The sequence below is a fragment of the Mirounga angustirostris genome, unplaced genomic scaffold (genome assembly GCF_029215605.1).
Source record: "Mirounga angustirostris isolate CCGP_5_RB_7025 unplaced genomic scaffold, mMirAng1.0.hap1 SCAF_6, whole genome shotgun sequence".
NCBI classification, from domain to species: domain Eukaryota; kingdom Metazoa; phylum Chordata; class Mammalia; order Carnivora; family Phocidae; genus Mirounga; species Mirounga angustirostris.
The window spans coordinates 60,735,827-60,751,582 of record NW_026991714.1 but is presented as its reverse complement, the minus strand read 5'-3'; the positions used below and the strand labels follow the sequence as shown (position 1 = coordinate 60,751,582).

General features: G+C 39.8%; 1 protein-coding gene across 1 annotated transcript in view; it reads right to left on the bottom strand.

Annotated features, from left to right (window-relative positions):
- Nucleotides 1–15,756, bottom strand: part of KMO (kynurenine 3-monooxygenase) — a 71,321-nt gene that overhangs the window by 7,577 nt on the left and 47,988 nt on the right. The window contains 7 exon segments of the mRNA XM_064594397.1: nucleotides 2,442–2,524; nucleotides 5,412–5,469; nucleotides 7,108–7,255; nucleotides 8,756–8,877; nucleotides 9,915–9,986; nucleotides 13,022–13,187; nucleotides 14,577–14,664. Coding sequence (XP_064450467.1) covers nucleotides 2,442–2,524; nucleotides 5,412–5,469; nucleotides 7,108–7,255; nucleotides 8,756–8,877; nucleotides 9,915–9,986; nucleotides 13,022–13,187; nucleotides 14,577–14,664 — 737 coding nt within the window.

Sequence of the window (15,756 nt, the reverse complement as noted above, 5' to 3'; positions counted from 1 at the left end):
GATGCAAGGGTGGTTCAATATTCACAAATCAATCAATGTGATACATCACATCAATAAGAGAAAAGATAAAAATCATATGATCATTTCAATAGATGTAGAAAAGGCATTTGACAAAGTACAGCATCCATTCATCATAAAAACCCTCAACAAAGTAGGTTTAGAGGGACTATACCTCAACATAATAAGGGCCATATATGAAAAACCCACAGCTAACATCATAGTCTGGTGAAAAACTGAGAGCTTTCTCCCTAAGATCAGGGACAAGACAAAGATGTCCACTCTCACCACTTTTATTCAGCATAGCACTAGAAATCCAGTTATAGCAATCAGAGAAGAAAAAGAAATAAAATCATCCAAATTGGTAAGGAAGAAGTAAAACTTTCACTATTTGCAGATGACATTATACTATATATAGAAAACCCTAAAGACTCCACCAAAAAACTACTAGAACTGATAAATGAGTTCAGTAAGGTTGCAGGATACAAAATTAATATACAGACATCCATTGCATTTCTATACACTAATAATGAAGTAGCAAAAGAGAAAGTAAGAAGACAATCCCATTTACAATTGCACCAAAAATAATAAAATACCCAGGAATAAATTTAACCAAGGAAGTGAAAAACCTATACTCTGAAAACTACAAAGCATTAATGAAAAAAATTGAAGATGACAAACAAAAGGAAAGACATTCCATGCTCATGGATTGGAAGAACAAATATTGTTAAAATGTCCATACTACTGCAAGCAATCTACACATTTAATGCAATTCCTATCAAAATACCAACAGCCTTTTAAGCAGAACTAGAACAAATAATCTTAAAATTTGTAAGGAACCACAAAAGACCCCAAATAGCCAAAGAAATCTTGAAAAAGAAGAATAAAACTGGAGGTATCACAATCCCAGACTTCAAGATATAATTCAAAGCTATAGTAACCAAAACAGTATGATACTGACACAAAAATAGACACATAGATCAATGGAAGAGAATAGAGAGCTCAGAAATAAAACCACAATTATGTGGTCAATTAACCTTTGACAAAGGAGTCAAAAATATGCAATGGGAAAAAGATAGTCTCTTCAACAAATGGTGTTGGGAACACTAGACGGCCACATGCAAAAGAATGAAAGTGGACCACTTTCTTACACCATACACAAAATAAACTCAAAATGGATTAAAGATCTAAATATGAGACCTGAAGCCATAAAAATCCTAGAAGAGATCACAGGCAATAATTTCTCTGATACTGGCCTTAGCAACATTTTTCTAGATATATCTCCTGAGGCAAAGGAAATAAAAACAAAAATAAACTATTGAGACTACATCAAAATAAAAAGCTCCTACGGAGCAAAGGAAACAATCAACAAAACTAAAAGACAACAAAACCTACAAAATAGAAGATATTTGCAAATGACATATTTGATAAAGGGTTAGTATCCAAAATATAAAGAACATACATACCTCAACATCAAAAAACACCAAAGAATCCAATTAAAAACGGGCAGAAGACATGTCTTCTCTAAAGAAGACATACAGATGGCCAACAGACACACAAAAAGATGCTCAACATCACTCATCATCAGAGAAGTACAAATCAAAATCATAATGAGTTATCACCTCACACCTGTCAGAATGGCTAAAATTAAAAACATAAGAAACAACAAGTGTTGATGAGGATATGGAAAAAAAAGAACCATCATGCACTGTTAGTGGGAATGCAAACTGGTGCAGCCACTGTGGAAGACAGTATGGAGGTTTGTCAAAAAATTAAAAATTGAATTACATATGAATCAATAATTCCACTACTAGGAGTTTACCCAAGAATATGAAAACACTAATTTTAAAAGATATATGCATTCCTATGTTTATTGAAGAATTATTTACAGTAGCCAAAGTATGGAAACAGCCCAAGTGTATCCATTGATAGATGAAAGGATAAAGAAGAGGTGATTTTATATATAGTATATATATAAAATGAAATTTTAGTCAGCCATAAAAAAAGAATGAAATCTTGCCATTTGCAACAACATGGATGGACCTGGAGTGTATTAGGCTAAGTGACATAAGTCAGTCAGAGAAAGACAAATATCGTATGATGTCACTCATATGTGGAATTTAAGCAACAAACCAAACAAAGAAAAAAGGAGACAAACAAAAAAACAGACTTAACTACAGAGAACAAACAGGTGGTCACCAGAGGAGAGGTCGGTGGGGGGATGAGGGAAAGAGGTGATGGGGATTAAAGAGTATATTTACCATGATGAGCATTGAACAATGTATAGAATTGTTGAATCACTGTATTCTATACTGAAACTAATATAACACTGTATGTTAATTACACTGGAATTAAAATTTTAAAAATTTTGTTTAAAAAGAAAAGACTATCTGTTAGACTATCAGGAATGATCTCATGGAATGGAGCCCAACCCCCTCACTCACCTCTATGTAATTGTACATGGACAAGTCTGAGATCGCGTGGTCATCTGGAATTCTCAATCTTGAATATTCAGGAAGACACATACCTAGGAGCCAAGTTGAATAATACATTGTTTCCAATACAGTCTATGAAAATGTGCCGTCCTCTACACCAGTCAAATTAAATGGTGTATACTCTACCACTGTTCTAATCCTTTCAAACTTTGGGTAACCAGGCTGAATGACCAATAATCTATGAATACTGAACAATAACACACAAGCATTTCCTATTGTGATTAAATAAAACTTATGATAAAGTTAATATAACATATACTTGTTGGTTAGTCAATCATTATTTTCTTTTTTTTTCTTTTTTTGAAATATATTTTTTTAAAGATTCTATTTATTTATTTGACAGAGAGAGACACAGCGAGAGAGGGAATACAAGCAGGGGGAGTGGGAGAGGGAGAAGCAGGCTTCCCGCTGAGCAGGGAGCCCGATGCGGGGCTCGATCCCAGGACCTGGAATCATTACCTGAGCCAAAGGCAGACGCTTAACCGACTGAGCCACCCAGGCGCCCCTCATTATTTTCTTTATTTCACAAATGGAGAGCAGCTCATAGAAATGATGGTCAGTGACCCCTCCCCATGCAGTCCCGCTTAGAATCTTCTACTCTCCTTTATGTCCTTTCTTGCCACACCATCCACATTTATTTCACTGTACCGAAGACACCTTATCAGCTAACCATCAGTTCCATCATTATTCTGTGATCTCCCAGAGGTAGGCCTCATGTTTTATTCATGTCCGAAATCTTAACCACGTAAATGGTAAATACTGAATAAATGTCTGATAAATGAATGACTAACCAGTATAACTCTCACAAGGCCAATCCACACTAGTTATTAAGGATGCCATTTCAAAAGTCAGAGAACCTGGCTGTCAGTCCCAGATCCAACACTTGTAGCTATATGACTTTGGGTGAGTTACTCTAAGTCTCTAAGCTTGTAAAATAGGGACAAGTTGTAAAACAGGGACAAGAATAGTACATATGCCCCATGTTTTCCATGGAGACTAAATGAGAAAATGGATTAAAAAATATAGCAAGATACCCAACACATATGAAATGTTCAGTAATGCTAGTTGAGTCTCATTGTCATAATCAGTGTTGTTTTATCTTTGTTCCATAGTAACCAAGACCAGTGCTGACAGTATGTTCTGACATATGAACCCTCCATCCCCTCCGTCATGCCTATCACATGCAGATCAATCCCACCAGGGCAGAGACGGGAGGAAACAAAATGCCTCTCGATCCGGAGCATCTGAGCAAGATGACTGGAAAAGGAAGGCAGAAAACCAGAAGAACTTTACCCTGGACCCTCTAGTCTCTTCTGATCCAGACACCAGTGTCCAAGGACTTCCTAAAACACCATCACAAACATTTACTGTGAACTCACTTTGTGCCAGACTTTTTTTTAAAAAAGCTTTACTTAGCATAATACACTCTAGTTCCATCCACATTGTTGTAAATGGTAAGATTTCGTTTTTTGATGGCTGAGTAATATTCCACTGTATATACATATATATATGTATATATATGTGTGTGTATATATATGTGTGTGTGTATATATATACCACATCTTCTTTATCCATTCATCTGTCGATGGACACTAGAAAGTATTATGTTAAGTGAAATAAGTTAATCAGAGAAAGACAATTATTGTATGATTTCACTTTTATGTGGAATTTAAGAAACAAAATAGAGGATCATAGGGGAAGGGAGGGAAAAAAAGTAAGATGAAATCAGAAAGGGAGACAAACCCTAAGAGACTCTAAACTATAGGAAACATCTGAGGGTTACTGGAGGGGCGGCAGTAGGGGGATGGGGTAACTGGGTGATGGGCGTTAAGGAGAGCATGTGATGTAATGAGCACTGGGTGTTATATGCAACTGATGAATCACCAAACTCTACCTCTGAAACTAATAAATGAAAGAGCTTTACACAAATAATTTTACTTCATTTTCACATCTCTCTGAAGTTAGTGTTATTGTCCCCACTATATAGATGGAAAAGAAAAAAAAAGAAAACCCAAGACTTCAAAAAGCTGAAACGACTTGCTCAAGGTCTTACAGGTAAGTTGGCGAGTCAGGACTGGAATCTGGGTGTAGACTTACAGCCAGTTCTCTACATCTATCCCTTACCTGAACGAGGTTTAAATTCACAGGTAGCCTTTGAGACCACGGATTCCAAGAAGCAGTAACAGTTATCCAGGTCTTGGGCTATTGTTAGCAACTTATGGTGTACATTTAATTTAATTTAATTTAATTTCCACATTACATATAAATATCTTAAACTCCAGGATCCGTCAAATCAATATATCTGGTGGAATCAGTTTTAACCAAAGGCAAATGGAAGTAGCAACTGCAACGTTGATAAGGCAACAAGCAAGAAAGCAGTGGAGCGCCTGCAAGTGTTTCTGGGGGGGGGGGGAGGGATGCAGGTGCAGGTTCCCCAGGTGGAAAGGGAGAGCAAGGAGCGTATTCTGAGCAAACGTTGGTCCTGGGAACATCTGTGAGGATCACTGCACAGACCTCCAGGTACAAACCTTAAAAGAAACTATGTTTCGGGTGCCTGGGTGGCTCAGTCGGTTAAGCGGCTGCCTTCGGCTCAGGTCATGATCCCGGGGTCCTGGGATCGAGCCCCACATCCGGCTCCCTGCTCAGCAGAGAGCCTGCTTCTCCCTCTCCCTCTGTCTACTTGTGCTCTCTCTCTGTCAAATAAATAAATAAAATCTTAAAAAAAAAAAAAAGAAACTATGTTTCCCTCTCTAAGTGCTCCTTGTCTGAGTAGGTACTGGTGGCATGGGCTGCTAATAGAAAAATCTATAATCCTGAACAGGAAAAATGCATCATGGGTTTGCCCTCCTCCAGGGTCAGAAATAGGTCCACAATTAATCAGCAGGGTTAGTCCATGTCCATTTGACAAATTTTACTTACTAAGGTCATTGTTGAATTTATCCATTAACTCATCAAATACCAAGCAGTCTTCAAAGCCCTGAAATAAGAAAAAATAGGGAAAAATAAACTGGAAATAATGAAAGCTTCTGAGCAATTTTGAACAGACTTCCCATTGGTGAGTATGATTCGTAGGATGTTTGCCTTCAACCAGCACACAGCTGCTTAGTCATGTATGGCATTAAATTAGGATCATAAATGACCCTCAACTGCATACCTGATGGTTTGTCTTTGCCTAATGCATATTGATTATAATGATTTGGAATTTGATCAAAATTTTAAATTACTCTTGTAATTTTGATGGATTCCACTGCTTCTTTAAGAAGCAAGAACAATTATATTGCTCTAACATGAGTATTCGAATCTTATTTAAACTATTCAGTCTTTAAGCTTCACATTTAGAGAAATTAATGACAGGCTAGAACTCTCATATTAATTTAGTTCCTTTAAACCAAAGATTAGAGCAAATTTCCAATGTCACGAAATCCACAAAATTAACACTATTTGGTAAGGTTTGACGCTAAACACAGTGGGGAAGAAGAAAATCAAAAGCTAGGTTTCCTGCTTTCTAGGAATTCAAACTATAGTTTTAGAGACAATATAAAAAATGTAAACGTTAAAAAAATATTTTTCGCATCAATTATAGAGATTACATCTGAAGCCAATAAATATTCTTGTCAGCAATATAGACTATTAATGCTACAGGAAGTTAGAGATGCAAAATACCACATAGGCTGAGATAATAACACTTTTAAATTCTTTACTTAATTCATTCATTTATCCCCCAAGAACTTCTACGGTGTAGGCACTATTGAAAACCCATTTTACAGACAAGGAAGTAAAGGTAAGTTTAAGTTAGTTGAGCAAGAACATATTCTAATAAATCTTGGAGCCAGGATTTGAACCGGGCCTTATACTGCCAGAGCCCGGGCCCTTATCCACTATCCTAAAATTGGTGTGTTCTTAGGTGTTTGTAAAACAAAGTGTTTAGACTACTTTGCGGAAAATATAAGTGATTAGATTTATAGCCTATTTACACTTGGGATAGATCCCGATCACCAAAACATTAAAAGGCTGTGATTATAAAGCTATTAGTTATCAAACACACACAAAATAATTGTCTGTCTAGATAACTATTTTAGGATTCCTTGAAATTAATGTTTCATATTTGAGCACTATTTCTTTTCAGAAATATTTTTTTCTAGCCAGAACAATAAAACTTCCATGAAAGCAGTAGTATTCAACATCAAATCTATTTCGTAGTCTTCTTCAACTCTGTCAACTGCATTTTCCTTTCCCTTGGAAAGAAAAAGTGGAGAAAACAACAGACAGTTTGGGCTCTTTTTCTTTTTTGAGCCTAACATTTATATATTTATGCATAATCTCAAAAAAAATTTTTTTAATTAAGGCTTGAATTGCTGACAGGTTCCCAAATTTCAAGCTATCAATATATTTTCTAACTGCACAGAAAACCGTCTTCTGCATTATTGCTTTTTCCTATGTGAAATTACTGGATCAAGCAACCCAAGACTTGACTATAGCTGGTGATCAATCTAAACAGCTGGTAGGATTGTGGAATTGATTGTTTTCTCAGACGTTATGTGGGGATAGTTTTAGGCATGATTGTTATTTACGATTTTTTGGTTGAGACTGACTTACTTTAGGAGAAAGGACTTACTGCATTCATTCCTTGCCCAAAAAAGGGCACAATGGCGTGAGCTGCGTCCCCCATCAGCACACAGTGTGACTTCAGGTGAAAAGAAGAGCACTTCACAGATATCATGGGCTGTGCCGGCAACAGGAAAAAATCTTGTACCAGGGTTTGCCTTCAAAGGGAAACAACCAGAACATAAGCACCTGAAGTTGGGTATTAAATCCTGCATAATTCTTTCAAATGTACTGACTTCATTACCATTGGATTTTATTGAGAAACACACAAAATGCCAGAAAGAAAACAGGAAAAGGAGAAACTGAAGTTTCTTCGAGTTCCTGAAATTCCATTGTTCTAATTGCCTGTTTTGTTCTCAACAATGTTAATCACATCCAACCAGGACAAGTTTGACTGCATCTCAAGAACTCGAAATGCCTCTGTGTTACGTGTCATGAAATTTTCTTATCAGGCGTGTGGGTCACGCAATTTTCAACTGTTCTGTTGTGTTTTAGGTTTTAGTGGAAAAATTGAGACGTGGTGCATCTGATTAAAGCCACACACACCAAAAACTAAAATGAACGTGACTTTACATAGATTTGGAAGCTAGTGAGCATCAGGCATCTACAGAGGATTTGTGGCAGTTGTAAGTAGAGAAACAGTACATACCCTCAAGAGTTTTAAGTCCGGTTGGAGAGGCAAGAAATAACCACGAAACATAAGGGGTAAATTGTGGCGTGCAGAGATTTCTCAACATCAGAGAAAGGGAGATCAGTGCACACTGAGTCAGCAGGTAAGGATCGAAATCGACCATTTTAAAGAAAGCTGCTGTGGGCTGGCAGTGGGCCACCCCTTTTATATAGTTGGTGCATGTCACGTCACAACTGCCCCCCAAAGGTAGATGTCCTGATGCCCATTGTAAAGATGAGCGATCTGAGACTCAGGGAGTGAGGGGCAGAAGCAGCCTTAAGTCTCACTTTCTGCAGCACTGTGCTGCCTCCATGAAAACCCTGCTGGAGGTGGGGAGTGAGCTGGATTCCAGGGAGGGACAGTGGGGGCAGAGGTACTTAGTGAGACCCAGTGACAAGACCCTGGGGGGGGGGCATTGACAGGAGGCAGAGGGGCCGTGGGTCATAAACCAGACAGCTAACAAGCTAGCTCCCAGCTGGGGGGCTCTGTATGTGCCAGGCCCTGTGCCGAATGATCTATAGGCAAGAACTTGTCCTGTCCTCTCAACACTCTGGGGCAGGTGCCGCTATGGATCGCCATGTTGCCGGGAGGGCCCTGTGAGCTAGGAAAGCGAACCCAGCTAGAAAGTGAGGACCCCGACTCGCATCTGCTGCGCCTTGGACCTTTGTGCCCACCAGCAGAGGGAAGCACAGCCCCACTCTGTAGCACACCAACCTCCAAGGACCTGAGAGCCCACACAGGAGGCAGAGAGGCCTGGGGACGTGGGTGACTTGTCTTTCCCAGGGAAACTGGGCCTGCCATGGGGTTTTCAGAATTCCCACTCATGACACAACATCCCCTTTAGACTTTGCTCTAAGGCAGGTTTCCCGTCCAGGACCAGTCACATTTCATCCAAACGGAAGTAACCTTTATTGCAGCACCTTTATTTGGATTTTGAGTAGCTCAAAGCAGTGGAGAGAAAGGCACACTTGCACATCTTGAAACTTACTCTCCAATTAGAGGGATGGAATCTGGAAAGTACTTCTGGAAGAAATCCAGCACATCACTGCTGGTTACAAGTTTTTCAAACTCGTCAAAGGGCATGAACAAAGTACACGTGAAAGATCTGTTCTGCGAGAAGGAGAGGAAGAGTGTGAGAGAATGTAGTCTCAGGTTCTTGCTGTGGCCGAGGGACACCCGGCAGAAATGTCTAGGCCAGCAGGAAACACAGCTGGCTTTCTCCCCTCGCTCCCAAAGGAAAGCCCCCCAAGTCCCAGGTGCTCCCCACCTTCTCGCTTACTAGAATTTCTACACGGTAAACCTCAGCCATTTCACCAAGCAACCACTACCCTCCTTAGATTACTAATCGCAAACACTACCCTCCTTATATAACTAATCGGCTGGTTGGATTGAATTTCTCCTCACTTTTCCTGTCTCTTCTTCCTCTCCAGATAATGTTACGAGGCACTGGACCCCAGCATTGCTGCCAAGGGACAGAAGAAGACCAACTAGACAAATATGTAGTTAGATCTAGAGAGCAAAAAAAGTCTCTAGGGTCTAATGAAAGAACAGCCACACCCCTTTTTGACTATCTATATTCCAATGTCCCAGACACCTCCACACTGGAAGGACTGCCTTGTGTAGAACCGAATCTCTTTGGCTTTATTGGAAGGCCATTTCCTCCTACACCATCTTGGGGGAGAGGACAGGCACCACACACAAACTGCCACTTGTAACTTATATGTGTTCAATCTCCTTTCCACGATAAATAATTGGAATTCCTTCAGGTTTTTCCTCAGGAATCCCGAAGTTTCAATGATATAATCACTAAATAGACTAAACAATGATGTTAAAAGTATACACGTGCTAAGTGTAAAAGCAATTAGGCATACATACAAAATACAAAAGTAAGGGGGCGCCTGGGTGGCTCAGATGGTTAAGCGTCTGCCTTCGGCTCAGGTCATGATCCCAGGGTCCTGGGATCGAGCCCCTCATCAGGCTCCCCGCTCGGCGGGAAGCCTGCCTCTCCCCCCTCCACTCCCCCTGCCTGTGCTCCTCTCTCACTGTGTCTCTGTCAAATAAGTAAATAAAATCTTTAAAAAAAAGTACAAAAGTAAGTAATGAAAAACTTTATAGATGCAAAATTACATTGATAAATTCTATATTACCATGTTAGGAAGTGCAATCATCATAAAGGTATTTCTAGGCCAAATATGCAGATAATTAGGTTCCATGGCATACTGTAGGGGGAAAAAATTATATTTGTGTTGGATTAATGCACTAATGCAGCACATCTATAAAACTGACTCTGCTTATGTTATGATTGTTTCTGTAGCAATTCAAATAGTATCATACACATGGTGATATGCACACCTTCTCTTATTTAAAGTAGAAGTTGTCTTAAAAACCCTTCCTGTCCTGTCTTTAGAAATTCCTATAACTTAGGTGGGTTCTTGATACCAGATGAAATTCAAGATTTTGAGATGTTCTCTCTCTCTCACCTTCTCTCTTCATTTCTAAGCCCACACGCAGACACCCCCCCCACATAAACACATACATGTATATACATATACATTATACACATAAACATATAAACTATATATGTATATGTCCATATATGTGTGTGTGTGATATTTTTATACTTTATTTTTCACCTTACTTGGGGACTTATTTGTGTGAACAGAAAGGTCCTAAGTTTAAATTTCATGGGCAAAATAAAATTTTGCCAACAAGCCTCTTATCATTTGCTTCCTACAACATAAATAATAGAAGGAAGTCTTCTCTTTTTAGTGAGCCCACGACAAACCAATAGCAGCCTGAGTGAGTATTGATTGCTTGGGCAGATCAAATGACCCAAACACCCAACTGACCCTAATCCTGGAGGTTCCTGGGGGTATGATACACATAGGAACATGTAATCAGTTTCCAACCATTTCAAGTATGCAAGCACCTGCCATGTGTGTATCTTACATGGTAAGAAGAACACAGAAAGGGCAGCATAGTCTCCTAGCCAGCATTTTTACACTTGTTAGAGTTCTTTGTGTCTTCCTTCCTGGCTTTTTATCTCAGAGCCTCAAAATAAGCTCAACACGCAGACACAGAAATGAGTCAGTGCGTAACTCTCTGCCCTCAAAGAGGTTCCAATGCAGTTGACTAGGCAGATGCTGAAGTTGAAGGATAGGAAATAAAAGCTGGGCAGGGAAGAAATGTGTGGGGCTAGAGTGGTTAAAACTACAAAGGGATCCATAGATTAGATAAGAAGTAAAGGAAGGTGGCTTCTGGGAGGGGTGAACTTGCTGAGCAAAGCAGAGGCGGCAGAAATGAGCAGTGTTTTAGGTCAGGAGTTTAGGAATTGTGAGTAAGGAGACCAGCCGGGATGAGGTACATGGTCCTTGCTTTTCCTTTTGCTATCTTTAGACCACTTCTATGACCTTTTAGAACTCCAAAAGATAAGAGCGAAGCTCTGAAACTGATTTATCATTTACTACATTAGTGAAGGTTCAAACAGCTGATGAAAAAGTTTGGGAGACAATACATACCCCTCCCCGCTGCCCAATCCTCACCATTAGTGGTTTATATATTGTTTTGATGTAGCAACTATGATACCAAGAATATTCTGATGTTCATACATATTTCACGACTCTAGAAAATAATCCTTTAAAATTTCAGCTTCTTTATTATCAAGTCATGCTCTCAATAGATATCTTTATCCAAGAGCAGGCTCCAGTAATCCCCACTGGGTCCTCACCACAAGTCTTTCCAAACATGAAATGTGAGCAAAAAAGGTGCTTGCTATGCAAAAGCAGCTTCGAGATGAGCCTCCCACCCAATTCTCTAAGCACCTCCCCAATATTCACCCATGCTGTCCCTCACCCAATCTTTCTTCCCCACTCCAACCCTCGGAGATGGAATGGAGAGTCTATTATGTTAAAGAAAGGGGGGACAGGACAGAGAGACGAGATAGGTGGAGGGAAGGAAGGAAGGAAGGAAGGAAGGAAGGAAGGAAGGAAGGAAGGAAGGAAGGAAGGAAGGTAGGAAGGTAGGAAGGAAGGAAGGAAGGAAGGAAGGAAGGAAGGAAGGAAGGAAGGAAGGAAGGGAAGGAAGGAAGGAAGGAAGGAGGGAAGGAAGGGAAGGAGGGAGGGAAGAAGGAAGGAAGGGAGTTTTCCTAGGATTGTTTTGGGGCCATGTTAAAATACTTCCAGGTCTGAGTCCCAATGCTATGTCAAACAGTGTTCTTTCTTTAAGAGGGGAGACTTTTTGTAAACCACTAATCATCACTATTAAATATGAACACCTAGAAAAAATAAATGGCGATCTTAAATCTACGTTAGGAGGCATGACTCCACTCATCTGGGGTAATTCTTCAACAGGATCCTAATATCCTGTAACCCAGGATTACCAGATCCTGGGCCATGAGAACAAGGCTCACCTGAAAACCATAAGACTAGCACTTCAGAATTACTAAATACTTTTGTGACTAGGAGGAAAAAATAGACAATGATTTAATGTTAAAATACAGATTTGACTGGCTGATACAGTTTGGTTATATACCTGGTGTGTAACTATCACAAATGGACTAGCTATTTTATAGACATCTGAATTTCAAATAGGATAGATTGCATCTGTACCTCAAAAACAGATGTTTTCTATGCAAATCACATTGTAATGAACACTATTTACTTATCTTTACCTATATGCCAAGATCCTTGTTGCTTTTGTTAGTATTTTAATTTCCCTTAGTCAGTTCCTATATCTATTTACTTATGACGATATAAAACATACCTAGGATGTACTTGCCTCAAGCCACATAGGGTTGAACTTGGGAACTAAGAAATGAGAAAAATGCAATGGAAATCTCTTTGCAACAACTTCTATTCACTTTATTTAATAACTATTATTTGATATAGTCATGAGTATAAGAACTCTGATTGTCAGTATACAGAAAGATTCCTGACCCATTTTTTTCCTCCCAAGAAAAAATAGGAAAATGACATGATTACATCAGACAAATTCCCTGTGCATTTCCAGTAGGGTAGCTGTGATGCTTCTTCTTTCCTGCCCACTCAAGAAAGCATATCTCGAAGGCAAGGGAGAGAAGTGATATTATTAAAGGGATATTTGCACACCCGACTTATTATGCCTTACGAGGGACTATGACAGACCTGAGAATTCATCCAGACATGCTGCCAAGAACAAGTGCACTAGAATAGATGTCTTCCCGAGTCCGAGGGGTGGGAGGACTGTGGGGAGGAGCCAAAGAAGGGAAAGGACTTACATCCCCATTCTTGGGTGGGATGGTGAGCTCCATGTACCCATGAGGAATGTACTGCTGACTGTAATCAAAGCGGGGTTTCTTCATGAGGTGACTTCTGACAGTGGAGTATGCTCCATCACATCCTGCAATGAGGTCGTAAGTGACATCTGTGGGAACTTTGTCAGATCTGAAAAATAAAGTGGACCATTAAAAAAAAAACATTCTAGTGGTAAAAATGATGATGTTCATCTGTTTGGGTATAAAAAAGCAACTCAGGGGGGCCCCTCCTCACTTGTACATATCTGACTTTTGAGCTTGGAGTTAATAGCTATAGAATGAAGATGACAGCCCTCGTCCTGAGGACCGTGTTGCTCACGAGAATGAGAATAGCACCACTGTACTCATTAATAAGGACATACCAGGCCACGGAAGTGTGACTAAAGCTCCCTGCACAAAGGGAGGGAGTCTCGAGAAGAAGGCAGAGTGAGGGAAGGGATGGACCACAGCATGGATGTGCCCAGGACTTGCCAAGAGCAGTGCGTTTAGCTTGAGTGCAGGGTATCGGGAGATAAGCTCAGGGAAAGAAGACAATGTGGGGAGGGAAAAGAGGGAGGAGAAGAAGAGAATTTTGAATGTTAAGACAAAAGGTTTAAATACATTCTTCTGGCAAAAGAGAGAAAATAACTTTTTCCACTGAGCGGGGGTTGATGTAGGAAGTGTGGTAATTTAGAAAAACTCATCTGGCACTGGATGTATTGAACCGGAGGCAGAGTCCAGGAGGGAGGGGACATGGAGAGGACAAGGTGAGTGCAGCAGCCTGCGTGTGCAGGCGTGAGAGCCCAGAGACCACGGGGCTCTGGAGAAAGATGTAGGCTCAGAAGCCATCAGGGAGTAAGAAAGACTGGGCAGGGGTCATAGATTTAATGGGAGGAAACGGGGAAGAGGGCACAACAAGAATGACTCTAATGATTTGGGTGATAGCACTAGGGAAGTCAGGAGTGCTTGGAGAGAAATAGATGGTGATTTAAGATGTGTTTGAGATCATGGCAAGAGGTACCTGTGAAGGTGTCGAACAGGAAAATAGCATGGATTAGGATTGAAATAAGGACTGAGAGTGAAGAGACTGAAGACAGAGGCACGGGCTAGAGAGGTTCATTTTAGCGAAGTGAATTTAAAAGTGGTCGCTGAACGGACTGGGAATCCATGACATATCGCAAGAATGGGACATGGGGCTAGGAACTTCAGAGGAAACAGAGGCAGCCCAGGAGAGGCAGACAAATCATTTCCATAAAGAGGAGAGGAAACACAGAGCAGTGGAGGGTCATCTGTTTCAAGGGCAGAGAGCGTTTGAAGAGGATGGCCACCAGTGGTCGGATGCTGAGCCAGGTTCAGAATCAAGAAGAATCACTGGTATTGGTGTTCAGAAGGCAGCCAAGGCTGGTTTTTGATCTGAAATCCTTTGAATCCCTTTTAGTAATCATTTAACTCTTTCAAATAAGCCAGAGAACAAAGTTTACAGATCCAGTTCTCTGTGTCAACCCTTCACCTCTCCAGTCAACAGGCTGACGGTGATTACCCAAGCACTGTGATCACTCCTTCCTCAGGATTACATTTCAACAGCCTGTGGCCAAAGTGCACCTTCACATTGGGGTATTTCTCAACAGCTGAGGAGACAAAGAAGAAAACCAAATAGAAATACAATTCCAGTTCTCATTTCACTTAATCAAATTGAAATAGTCATTGTTTTCTGAGAACAGTGGGTTAGAGATGTTTATTCTTAAGAATGTAAAAATGAATTACTTAAAATGGTCATTTGACAGCTCTTTGGCAAATGTTCCAGGATAATTTGGTAGTAAAAATGATGAATACAAATCAACTATCCTCATCCTCAAAAAAATAAATAAATAAATAAAAATCCAACCAATTCCATCATGCAAATTTTTACATTGCTATGACAGTTTCACCCTGGAAAAGAAACAGGCAGCACATATTTTAAAAGTTGCCTCTAACTTAAGACTTTAATTGTGATTAGAAATAGTCAGCCAAACTCCTTTCTCAGGCTATGCCTGATTCTTTATCTCTTTTTAGTAAGTCTCTAGACTTCTGAGTCACGTTGTCGCAAATAAAGATTTCTGATACTAATTCTTTTTGTAATCAAACACTGGAACACTTAGAGAAAAAAAAATGAGCAAGATGATTTAAAACCTCTAAATAAATAGAATCGAATTATTTGGTGCTTTTTTTATTTTGCCTGCTAGCAATCTATAGAAAGTAGTGAATTCATCATATCCTTGTCATAAGAGTAAAATATTATTTTTGTCCCTATTAATTCTCATGGGTAAGAGGTATATAATTACAGGCTATTTATTGTTGTTAAAGCTACAAATCAGATCTATTTATCTGTGTTTAAGTACTCTTTTGGAAAATAACTTCGGAGAAATCAGAAGTTTCAGAGTTTATCGGAACCACTATGGATATCTTTTATAAACACAAAATGTGTTTGTGGAATCAACCTTTTAAGAAATTAAATTAAATTAAATTTATTTTTTATTTGGGGCACCTGGGTGACTCAGTCGCTTAAGCATCTGCCTTTGGCTCAGGTCCTGATCCCAGAATCCTGGGATCGAGCCCCTCATTGGGCTCTCTGCTCATCAGGGAGCCTGACTTCTCCCTCTGCCTGCCACTCCCCCTGCTCGTGCTCTCTCTCTGCCTCTCTCTCTCTGTCAAATAAATAAATAAAATCTTAAAAAAATAAA